Raw genomic sequence first — 13162 nt, forward strand, 5'->3', positions numbered from 1 at the left:
AAAAAAAAAGACAGCAGATATGTGAGCATACAGTAGTTTTCATTTCCAAATTGTTCCTTGAAAACAAGAATTGTGAGCTTGAGAAACACGGAGCTTCAGAGAAATCTGATCAACTGGCTCAGTGTTACTGCCGTACCTCTCACAGATGTGATAGTACTTCTCATCCTGAATGCCATCCTGAATGGGCACATTGACACTGTAGTACCGTCCTTTCCCCAGGCCAACATCACACATGTCACCTGTTCCTGTAAAAGACAGGAATGCCATGACCAGTCATTAAGAACAGAAGCGCTAGAAAACACAAAGGACTGCTTTGGAGCAATTCAGAACAGCAAAGTTGTCAATTAGGATACCAACTGTAAATTCTTGGTTTTCTCTAAGAAGATGAAACTGAAAAATAATCTAGAGAAATAATAACTATAAATGCTGTTGGGGGAAGCAGAAAAACAATAAGGAAATTAAGAAATATTAATATATATCTTACTGGATGAAATAAAGCAATTCAGAGCTAATAGCACATGTCATTTGCAGTTATCAGAATTACTGATATTACTGTGGTATGTGATAAAATTGTAAGTTGTCTGTCTGTTGACAGGCCATAAAAATCACCTGGAATTAAAAAACAGCATTTACTGTCATTCCTTTGTCATTGTCACTTGAAGTGATATGTGTTAAAATTTTGCAGAGAACAACACAAATAACAGCATGGGAATATATAAAACCAAGATGTAAAAAGTATAGTATCTAGACACAGGACGTGTGGGGAACATGCAGTTGACTTGCCTGGGAAAAATCCTGGGGAGAACTTGTGCAGGGACACAGTCATAACCTTAGATGTAAAACTGAAGGCATCTTCTACACCTACCAGAGAGAAATGCCAAAAGGATCACATCAGATATACAATTCCTGTTTTCAACACCTGAAAATCTAACAAGTAACAATGGGAAGAAGGAGAGGGGAAGGCAGCTGGAACAGATAATGAACCGAGAACCAAAAGAACATAAACTCTTGGTTTCTGATTGCAGTAATTGCAGATGAGAGAGAACATAGCTCCAATTCATGGCAACCTGAGCTTCCCATTTCCAAGCAATAAGATGTCCAGATTCTTCACCCTAACTTCTATTCTAAAAGGTGGGAAAGAGCAAGAGCCCAGGACTGAGTCTCTAGCCACAGAACTGAGCAGGGAAAAATGGCATCAACCAGGAAGATTCCTCATCTGTTTTGTCTGTTTCTAATTAAATTCTTGGGACTTTCCCTCCAAAGAACTATAATATGGTAATCCTTTAAAAATCGAACCAGTAAAGCAGTGATTAGGCTTTATTTAGTTAAAACTTAATGATGTAATATAGAGTTGGTTATAAAAACGGATAACCCAAAGTCTCATGAGCACTCAGTAACTTACATCTTTCTACTGAAACAAACAAACCAAGAAAGAAAAAGAAAAAAACAGGCATGGTCCTGTCCTCTAAGAGCTCCCTTATAGGAAGATGTTGCACTCTATTTACTAAAACAAATGTTTGTATTTCGGAACTGCTTAGAGGAAGTGAGAGAAATACAATTAAATTCTTGAAACCCAGGATAGTAATAAAACTATAAAGGAGCTTGCTGTTCCCCAACTTCAAACTGGTTTGGTGTGTGCCCAGAGTAGGGGGCACCTTCAGTTGTTAATAGCAGCTTTAAAAACTGTTTTAAAGCCTGGAGGAAGATTGGGGGGAGCCTTTGTAGACAGATGTCTCCTCTCCCCTTAAACAGTCAGAAAACGACTAGATGCCTGCGAAATAAAAGCTCCGATTTAAAGTAACCCTCCAAACGTATGGTTTGGCCACGCTGCCTAATGCTGTCCCTTCCTCTGAGGACCTCAGTCACACTCACACCTGAAATGGAAGGACTCTTAGCAAATCCATGTACTGTGCTCCTTCATATTTCAAACAAAGATATTGTCTCTGTGTTGACTTAAATGTATTTAAGTCTTTATTAGAGGCCAACAGAAACCTTAAAAAAATATGAAGTCTATTTGTATATAACAGGTATGTTTGAATTTCCCAAGCCCTGTGTTTTGCCCTAGGGAGGTAGTTAAAACCAGTCAAAGACTCCAGGCAGAAAGCATTAAGTAAACAGAATAAAATAAATGAAAATACCATTTCAACAGAGGGAGGTGTAAGTGCTAAACCAGGGCACATGATGGAAATGCTAATGATTTCTTCATTCAGAAAAGTGGCAATTTACATTTCTGCCAATCCTGTATGCAAATTTCTGTTTTCTCCTGTGATGACTAACAGTGGCAGTTGTTATTTCTTTTAAATCTTAGGCAGGAAGAAGGGTTGTAAATTGAATTTCTATTAGTATTAGGGTACTGAGCACCAATTTATGTGTTCGGTGGCCATTTGTATCTTGTCGCACAGGAAAGGCTATCAGGCCTGCTTTTAAAAAAAATCATACTTAAAAAGGACGTCTTCAGATAGGCAGGGGATGTGGCCTTGGTATGAAAGAGGAGAGAGGTTAAGTAGGGAAAGGCGAGGGTGTGTAGGAGTAGCCAGTGAAGCCAACACAGGATGCTGGTGGTAGAATTGTGAGAGATTTCAAATAAAGCAAATGTGGAGGAGTTGAGGGGTAGGGCAGAGGTCACTGGAAGGGAGGTGCTGAAGAGGGAAATAAAGTGAAATGAAACACACCATAAAAGTTGGCTGAAACAGGAAACTTGAAATCGTGTAGGAATAACCCTGCAAATGGCGAGACTGGTTTCAGGTGACAGGCCTATTTCATTCCGACATGGCTTGGTAGAGTTGGGTCTAGCTTTGAACTCTGGTACTGAGACTCTGAATTCCATAAGCATGCATTCATTCATAAGACACATACTTTACTGAGCTGCTACTATATGTCCGGTACTGACAGAAAGGAGTAAACAACTTGATTTCTGCCCTGGGAAAACTTAAAAGTTTCTGTGGGAAGACAAGATGTAGACATAGTTTAAAATGAAACAGTACAAAACAATGTAACATAAAACAGTGATCAGTGATAGAAAAGCACACAGGGCTTTTGAGGTACAAGAGAACTCTTGGGCTGCAGTGGCCAGGAACTTTGAAGTGCTGAAACTTGAATGCATCAGTAGAATTTGGGGCTGCAAAGAGGGAGGAAGTGGCCAAACTGAGGAAAAAGGAAGCAAAATCAAGGAGGTGAGATTAGAGAGACCCATTCACAGTGAGTAGAAAGATGTGGAAAGGCCTGTTTGAGTGAGGCCTTGAAAGGCGAGGTAAAGAAAGCCTACTTTTCCATATAGGACACAGATTTTGTGGGGTTGTCTGTGACACAACTGAGGTACTTTTACAGTGTAGACTGTATGTCTGACCTGCTTAGTCTGAGTATCCGATACCTGTGGCACAGCAATCTACACTTAAAACCAAACCTCCCCCAGGTCATCTAGATGCACAGTCATACACGAACCATTTCTCTAGGCTATGGGTCGTCAAAGTACGTGTGGCTAGACAGTAAACATCCTGGACTCCAAACTGCTTATAGCTCTGCACACACTTACATATACACATACACATATGCATATGTATCAAACAACATTGTTAAAAAACAAAAATTCGCTGGGTAGTGGTGACGCCCACCTTTAATCCTAGCACTTGGGAGGCAGAGGCAGGCGGATTTCTGAGTTCGAGGCCAGCCTGGTCTACAGAGTGAGTTCCAGGACAGCCAGGGCTATACAGGAAACCCTGTCTCAAAAAACCAAAACACCAAAAATGAAAATCAATTTTTAACCTCACTGGTCATATAAAAATGAGCCTTTGTTACTCCTTGTTATGGGCAGTGAAGAAGCTTTGTACGTTTTGAATTAAGGCTATGTCCCACCCTAGAACATAGTCAGAAATTCAGTGGGCATGGTTCTCACTATGGTCTGATGCTTGCTTGAACCTTTTCTGTTATCTTTGATATTTGTTTGAATGCCTTTCTGTTAATTCTTTGTCTCCAGCAATGCACTGCTACCTCAAGATAATACAGGTAGGTAACACAAAGAAAGTGTTCACTTCACGAATTGGTAGCCGCCTACTGGTGAGAACTCCAAAATGCTGGTCCTTCATCTAGTCATTCTCCCAAAATGCTGGTCCTTCATCTAGTCATTCTCCCATGAGAGAAATTCTGTTGATGAGAAGCCCAGAGTTTCCCTAGAATCCATTCAAAGGGCCCCAAAGTGGTTCCTGAACAGTGGAGTAAAGCAAGCTTTCTCCAGTCTTCTTATTCTCCACTATGAAGTTTTGCTTCAGGAGACAGGAGAGAGAAAATGACAGGAGCCTGCCTGGCTTAGTCAACAGAGAAGAACTGCAATTAGTCAGAGGAATCTATGCACCACCTACTTTAGAAATGACAATTAGGAACATTTTAATTGCATTAGGCATTTCTCTTTTTTCTTAGTTGCCTAGAAGTATCTTTGCTGACCAAAACCTGCAGTCCTAGGAGTGAAGCATCTTTGAAATTGAAGGGCTTACCATCTCCATGGTGTAGATCCAAATCCACATAGAGAATACGGTCAAATTTCCGTCGCAATCGTAATATTCCCAGGACCGCATCATTGAGATAACAGAAACCAGATGCTTCATCTCTGCAAGAAAACAAGTTACTACAGCCAACATCTGAAAAGCAGTCCAAGGGAGGCTTTACAGCCAAGCATCTAACCTTTGAGATCTAGTCCCATAAAGTCCCCCTTCTTTTAAGGACAAAAATTCACCTATGATGACTATATAGTAAATGGGCCAGAATCATCAGAGAATGTAGTTCAGTAAAGTAAATATTCAGATGATTAGTTACATTTTTCTACTCACAATCTCAGAGGTTTCAAAGCATTAGATTATTATAACTATATTGAATAAGACTTTTCTCTGACAATTTCACTAAAAAACAAACAAACAAAATACAAACAAACAAAAACAACAACAACAAAAAAACCCCTTGTAGTCCCCTGGGGTCATGATGATGATAAACACTGATTTCCACTTATGCCTCTCTAAGGAAGCTAAGACCTAGATGGGCCCTTAAAGATAGTTCTACAGAAAATGGATATTGGATTTGTTGTAGTAACTTAACTCTACAACATAACTGAGGAGCTGGTTGTTTTTTATTTTAATATGCTTTCTCACTTGTTATTCATGAAAACTGAGTGTAGAACAGACAAACATATAACCTTTTGGGCACATTAATGCAGTTGCCTCTCTATGGATGTAATTTTGAAATGAGGAGTGAAGAAAACCATTGTCCCTGATGTCACTGAGACCTGTCACATCACTTTATCCTCTTATCAACATCTGCTCTTTTATTACACTTTTATTGAGCCTTGCTGATTGGATAGAAAAGAGTGTATTAGAACTTAGAACTTAGTTTAAAGCCTCATTCCAAGTGCCACAGTTTCTTTTGCTCCTATAGAGATCACAAACATCCTGCCCACCCCAGCTCTGTATGCCATTAGATTTTACTTGAAACAAAATTCTAGGTATGGCCATTTGAAATGGCATCATTGCTACTATGAGAAACTTTTTTAGTGCCTACATAATGCAAAAAAAAAAAATCATGAAATCTCTCTCCCATGAGATTCGCACTCTAAACAATGCTCTGCTTTCCAGGCTAAATTGATGAGACAGGTACAATGGTGAGCAGGAAGTTGGTAAAACTATCACTGGACACGGGCACGCATCACTAGAGAAGCACAGCCATTAATCTAGCTAAGGAATAGCTTGCCCTTAGGTGTACAACAGGGAAGAAACCAAGGAAAGAAAGGATGACTTCAACCACGAATTCCATGAGAATTAAATATGTAGTTTTGAATGTTCTTGCATGTGCATGCTATTTTCTAATTCTGAAAATTTGCATTTTATAAACCTGCTGTCTTAGTACATAACAAAAGTTAATGTGTTATCCTAATGAACATCAAACACTTTTGAAATAAAACACTAAGTGCTAGGCAAAAAGAGGAATGAGAAGATGGTCATGAAAAATGATGGCCATAATATCAACAATTCTGGAAGTTCTTTACTTTCTGTGCGAGTATGTAATCTTTTCCTACCTCTGGATGGGATTACCAAATTAGATTATTAAAATCTCATAAAGTGGAATATTGTGATACATGTGTGTAATCCTAGCACTCTGAAAGCAGACACAGAATGGTAAGTGGCAGGTTAGTATGGGTTACACAGCAAAATCCTGTCTCATAAAACCAAGGGCTACGGATAAAGCTCAGAGGAAAAAGCAATGACTAGCATATGTAAAGCTCTGGGTTTTATTCTCTGTATTAAAATGACAATGACAACTGACAATGACAAAGAAGATGACAACAACGACAAGCAAGTAAGCAAACTCTGAGATTAAGAGCTTATAGAAATAAATACATGTTTAGATAAGATTGCTAAAAGTCCTACATAATAAGGAAACTAAAGTACTGCAAAGTAATCTTTAAAAACCTATCCAAGTGCCAGGTGTGGTGGTGTATACCTTTAATACCAGTACTCGGTAGGCAGAAGCAGGCAGATCTTTGTGAGTTCAAGGCCGGCCTGGTCTACATGGCAAGGTTAGCCAGGACTACATAGTGAGACTCCATTTTTTTTTAAAAAAAGCAAATATTTTAAGAATTCAATATCATATAATTTATGTAAAGTTTAATAATTAAGACTAATTTAGTAATTTATCAAAATCAGTTATATCTTATTTATCAGTGTTAGGTATAATATACAGGAGTATTTTAGTTTACTTAGGCATGTTCTTTCTAAACATTTTATAGGTTCATTGACTGAACAAACTAACATTACTTCTATCAAATGCTTCAGAGGATGCAAAATGTACATTTGTTTAACCAAGTTTAGTCATTATTATGGGTAGCTTTATTTCAAAGTAATTGTGTTTTGTATTCTACCAGCTTAAGATAATTTGTTAGATCTTAAGGTAACAGAAGAATCTGGCTGATGTCAAATTCAGTTATGTCTAAGGAAATGGTGAAGCGTCAGCATAGAATATTGGGTTTATATACATGCTTCTTATTTGTGCATGTGCATATGTGTGCATAGTGCATTCATGACTGTGGTCACTTGCATGTGGGTGCACATGTGAAAGTCAGACGTTGATACTGGATGTCTCCCTCAGTGCCTCTCTTTTTATTTACTCAAGTAGGGTCTCTTGCCGAACTTGGAGCTCATAGATGCAGCTAGTCCAACTAGCCAGCTTGCCCTTTGGCTCCCCTGTCACCACCTCCCAAGCATTGGGATTACAGGCAAGGCAACAAGCCAAGCTGGCTTTTGTATTAGTGCTGGAGATCTAAACTGTGGTCCTCATGCTTAGGACATGTTCTTTTTGGCACTAAGAGAGGGATATGTGTGGATACAGAAAGTTATAGAGGGGTCACAAAGAGAATTTTATTTTATTATTTTTTAGGTCAAAGCTGGCTAAATTTTGGTGTGTGATTGATAAAATTTCTGACAAGAGCTTTAATTTCAAGCATACTGATTAAAAAGATAGTTTTGTTATTTATGTGTTTAAAAGACACAGGGTTTTGGAGTCTTAGTCTATTCTTACAAGCTGTGAATGGCTTGCTTTACCTTCTGGGAAAATCTTCCTAGATAACAAAGATGCTGCCTCTTTCCCGAATTATCTTCCACAGTTCTGTACTTTCTACTTCCATTGGCCTTACATGTGTTAAGCAAGCCCTCTTCTTTGGGATATGTTTCTGTATTCCTTGATTCCTTAAGAAAGCAAAGCCTTCTCGCTGAGGAAGGAGCTAAGGGCCTTTACAGTCACTTTACTTCTATGCTTATATGGGAAATATTTGTCCCTTGGGTAGAACAGAGAGCCAAGCATTATTTTTTTAATAGCCTATCATCCTATTGTAACCAAGTTTCAGAGGACCCATGGAAAAAATTATACAGGTGGTACCTATGACCCTCAGCTTTGTGTGGTGTCACTATTTCTGTGTCACAGAGGTAGAGCTGTCAAGTCAGAAGTGGTGACTGGCCTCTTGTAGGTTATAGCAATAAAATGTCACCAATATAAATATTTCAGAAACTGTATGCTGCATGAGATCATCCATGTCTCTAATAGCCACATTATATTTCTATTTCTCAGAGTTCAGCTCAATGCTTTGTCAAACATTAGACAACTAGAGGACTATGTCCATTAGCCATCTGTGAGGACTACATGCTAAGACCCCCGTGGATTCCTGAAACTGTGGAAAGTAAAAACACTTTGTTTTTCTGTATGCATGTATGTATACCCATACCGTTATTTCCCCCCCTCTGTATATATGATATATAGCTATGATAAAATCCAAATTACAAGTGAGGCACAATAAAAGACTAGCAATGATAACAAAATGGAACAATGGTAAAATGAAACAATGATAAAGATGCACTATAATGAAAGTTATATGAATGTAGTTATATGAATATTCTCATCTCTCCAGATATATTTTAAATGACATGCCTACCACCATCGCCACATGTGCAGGCCTGAAGAAGGCATCATATCCCTTGGAACTGGAATTACAGATAGTAATGAGCTGCCATGTGGGTAATGGATTTGAACCTAGGTCCTTTGGAAGAGCAGCCAATGCTCTTAACTACTTAACCATCTCTCCAGCCCCTCTCCAAATATATTAATGTCCTGGGGTGGTAATGATTAATCATGAGGAACTGAAACTGATGAATGTGAAATCATGGGTGGGAGTTGTCTTAGTTATGGCTGTGATAAAATATCACAATCAAAGGCATCTTGGGGAGGAAAGGGTTTATTTCATCTTATAGCATGTAGTTCATCATCTAGGAAAGTCAGGGCAAAACTTGAAGGCAGGAGTTTAAGCAGAGATCATGGAGGAGTGATGCTTATTGGCTTGCTTCTCCTGGCTTGCTCAGTCTGCTTTCTTATAAAGAAGCTAGAACCACCTGCTCAGGGGTGGCACTACCCATAATGTGCTGAGCCCTCCAGAGACAAATCTGGTGGGAGCATTTTTTTTCAACTGAGGCTTCCTCTAGGTTGTATCAAGTTGACTAACACTAACCAGCACAGGGGCTTAATGCACAGTGTTTTCACTCAAATTTTCAGGAGTTTGTTGTTGTTAAATGTAAACTTGATCTTAACTGTACTTCTTAATTTTGAATCTTGGATCATCTTAGTTAGTAGTTTTTAAACTGGAGGAATACATATTATTTACCTAAAACAAATGTTTAAGATGTAGTCTAGATTACTGAATCTCTTTATTTTCTTTCCCTAGTAGATTCTGGGTATAATCTAACTAACTGCTTGATACATTCATTTTACATTGGACCCAGATTTTTATATGCTATTTCTGAGTCTTTTTCCTATAGAGATGATGTTCATACATTTTTATAAATTAGACAAAATACCCTGTCTTCTTTGAAAAGAGTTTAATCATTATGTTTACAGACCTTTTGTTGACAATTTCGTGGATTGGCTTTTATCTTGTTTTGCATGCCATAGAAACAACTACATCTCCTTGTCGGCTGCATTATTATTCTTGTAATGAACTCTCATCAGATTTTTCCCTTTTGAAAATGAGCAGTAATAAGGTAACCACAGCTATTGTAAGTCTTTTGTCATCTACAGGCTGCTTTTTATGTTTTCCTTCAATGCTTCCCTGAAAGTACCTACCACTGGCTCTAAGCCAGAGGGCTTCCACCTCAAGAAAATACCCTCTGAGAGCTCTGCCAGCCTCATGGGAAAGAACTGTGGTGGGTACTTTTGTGTGTGAGCTTCTGTCAGATAGCTTACTTTCTTTTATTATGTGGTACTGAGGATTGAACCTAGGGCTTTATGCATGCTAGGCAGATGCTTTACCACTGAGATATAGCCCCAGCCTGTTTTCCCCACCCCACTCCTCTCCTTTGACAGAACCTACACCCTTGCATACATGAAACAAACACTTTAGGACTAAGAAACACCCCTAGTCCTGAAAGAACAAGTTAAAACAAGTTTAAAGCCATACTAGCGAATGGTGAACTAAGCTGAGATTTTGAAAACCAGTTGAAAAGCAGGTGAGTGAATTACACTCTGAAGTCAAGCCTTAGAGGCATAACAATTACTCATATAGATCTGGAGATACCTCAAGGAGATGATGAGGACGGGATGGAGTTCTATTTGGAATATTTGGTGTTACTTGAGACATGGTCTCACTATATAGCATGACTGGCCTAGAACTCACTACATAGACCAGGCTGGCCTTGAATTTGTGGCACTCCTTCTGCCTTTGTCTCCTGAGTACTGGGATTTATAGGCATGAGCCACCACACTTTGCTTACCACTTGGTATTTTTCCAGGGCTTGCTCTTGTTAAATCCTAGCCATATTAGTATATGCATAGAGGATTTGATTTGTGTTTCCTTCATGACTGATGCCAGACAACTTTTCAGGTTCTTGCTGGCTCTGTGTGTGTGTGTGTGTGTGTGTGTGTGTGTGTGTGTGTGTGTGTGTTTAAAAGATGCCTACTCAAGACCTCTGTCTAGTCTTAAATTTGTGTTTTTGATGTTGAAAAGTAAGAATTATTCATTCTGTATAGTAAGCCCTTATTAGATATATACATGGCTGACAAAACATTTCCCCATCATGTAGGCTGTCTATTCATTTTCTTTAATGTCCTTTGATACATACAAGTTTTTTATTTAAAGTGAGAGACATGGCTCAGTGTGTAAAGACACTTCCCATGTGAGCCTGGTGACCCAGATTTGATCCACAGAACCTATATAAATATGGAAGAAGAGGTCTGACTCTATAATGCTGTCCTCTGACCTCCCTACATGTGCACTGTGGCACATATACCCACACATATCATGTACACACACACACACACACACACACACACATACACCTTTTAAAAGGCTTTATGTGGGCTGGTGAGATGGCTCAGCGGGTAAGAGCGCTGACTGCTCTTCCAAAGGTCCAGAGTTCAAATCCCAGCAACCATATGGTGGCTCACAACCATCCGTAACAAGATCTGATGCCCTCTTCTGGAGTGTCTGAAGTCAGCTACAGTGTAATTACATATAATAAATAAATAAATCTTAAAAAAAAGTATTAGTCCCCTCCCCACAACTGAAAGTTTTAAGTTTCACAAGGATTAGTGTTTCTTGGAAAAAAAAGGCTTTATGTTTGGTCAATTCAAGTTTATCTCTTTTACTTTCATAACTTTTGTCTCCAAGTAGGTAGGATTACAAGTCATATACCACATCTGGCTTGACATGGAGTATTATTATATGCCCACCTTTGATTTATTATTATTATTATTATTAATTTTTTTTTAAGACAGAGTTCCACTATGTAGCTCGAGCTGCCGTGGAACTCAGCTAACCTCATGGTCTCAGAGACCCAACTGGAGCGCTGGGATTAAAGGTGTGTGTCAGTGCACTGGTTTCAGCTTGGATTTGAATTTACGATTTTCCTGCCTCAGCCTCCAAAATCCTGGGATTATAGCAAAGTATGGTGACACACACCCAGAACTCAGGAGGCAGAGACAAAGGCCATTTTCTCCATGTTCAAGACTGGTCTACATCATGAGCTGGAGGCCAGACAAGGAAGACCCTGTCTCAAAAACAAGTCCCACTACTAGCACCACTACCAAAGTCCTGGGATTATAGGTTTCGTCATACCTAGTTCTTTAAAGATGTCTCAGTCACTGGACTCTGAAACAACTGACCTTTGGTATTACTGTTTAACAGATGGCTCAGTTAGTTTACAGGAATTAGAATACTACAGATTGTATATCACACCTGCCTGCTTTGGGACATTCAGGAGGATTATGCTTACCTAAAGTACTTAGGGATTGGTGATATCGGTCTTAAACAAAGGAGAGAGGACAGTATTGAAGTTTATCTGAGCCTGGATTATCCTAGAAAGCCAAGATGGTTAAGAAACCCCGCCCACCTTTTGTTTTTCAAGGAAAGATTAACCACAGGGTTCACAGTCAGTCCCTTGGCACATTATTCCAGGATAAAACCCAACTCCATCCTTCCTTATAGTATCTATAAGACTTACTGCTCACTCAATTGTCTGCTAACATAACAGCCCAGACTCCTTTCTCTCTCTCTCTCTCTCTCTCTCTCTCTCTCTCTCTCTCTCACACACACACACACACACACACACACACACACACACACACACACCCCAAAAGGCAGAGCTCTACCTATCTTAAATGCCTTGATGAGCTGTGACTCATAAAGTTGATCTTTAACAAAAATGTGTAACACCCAGGCAATTGTATTTGCTGGTTTTATGCCCATTAAAGGTCAGGGACAACCAGGTATGGAAGCTTATCCTTTTAATCCCAGCACTGGGGAGGAAGAGGCAGGTAGATCTCTGTGAGTTCAAGTCCAGCCTGGTCTACAGAGTGAGTTCTAGGACAGCCAGGGCTACATAGACTATGTCTCAAAATACAACAACAAAACCAAAAACCATCAAACAAAAAAGGTCAGGGACACATGGGTCATGACTTGAAGTATCTGAGGTAACACATCAGCTGGAAAAGGAACATGCCAACAATGTCCTATCAATTCATTGTCACTGGCAAGAATTCCACAACAATCTTTTATAAAATTTTCAGTGCTGGTATCAATGATGGACATTTAGATTATTGCCAATATATCACTATTACAAGTATTCTATAGCAGAGAATCTCAAATATGCCATTTGAGATTCTCAAACATAGCCAATTTTGACTGTGTGCAAATATATTAAAAAGACATATTATTAGATGAGTAATTCCTGAATCAAAGGATTTCACTTATAACTTAATTAAAATTCCCAAAATTGTCTTGATTCAGTCTGTCATTGTGAATACTGTGTTAGCAAACTTTTACAGAAGTAATAATCTAGTAAATTGTAAAAAAGTTAGCATTATAGACTTCTAGCTATGCTTTCTCATTTGGACCTTTCTTAAAAGGTTATATTATGTTTTTTCTTTTAGTGTTAGCATACAGCTTAACATTCTTTGTTTTCATTATAGCTATTTTAGAATCAGCTGAAAATACAGTTTGGCTCTGATAGTATACAACAAAAATATCAGCCAACATTTATTGAGTGCTAGCCTGTGCCAAGAACTGTACTAAATGCTTCAATGGTGTTGACTCAATCAATTCTCACAACAGCGATGTGAGAGGTAGGTACTATTATTACTTCTGTTT

At 38.8% G+C, this 13162-nt stretch overlaps 1 protein-coding gene across 2 annotated transcripts in view; it reads right to left on the reverse strand.

Annotated features, from left to right (window-relative positions):
- Window positions 1–13162, reverse strand: part of Hdac8 (histone deacetylase 8) — a 211086-nt gene that overhangs the window by 138307 nt on the left and 59617 nt on the right. For both annotated transcript variants that reach the window (XM_021187692.2, XM_021187694.2), the window contains exons 5-7: window positions 4488–4600; window positions 784–861; window positions 137–245 (exon numbers count right to left, since the gene is read on the reverse strand). In XM_021187692.2, the coding sequence (XP_021043351.1) occupies window positions 137–245; window positions 784–861; window positions 4488–4600 (300 nt within the window). The remainder of the gene's footprint in view (window positions 1–136; window positions 246–783; window positions 862–4487; window positions 4601–13162) is intronic.

The sequence above is a fragment of the Mus pahari genome, chromosome X, assembly GCF_900095145.1.
Source record: "Mus pahari chromosome X, PAHARI_EIJ_v1.1, whole genome shotgun sequence".
Lineage (NCBI taxonomy): Eukaryota > Metazoa > Chordata > Mammalia > Rodentia > Muridae > Mus > Mus pahari.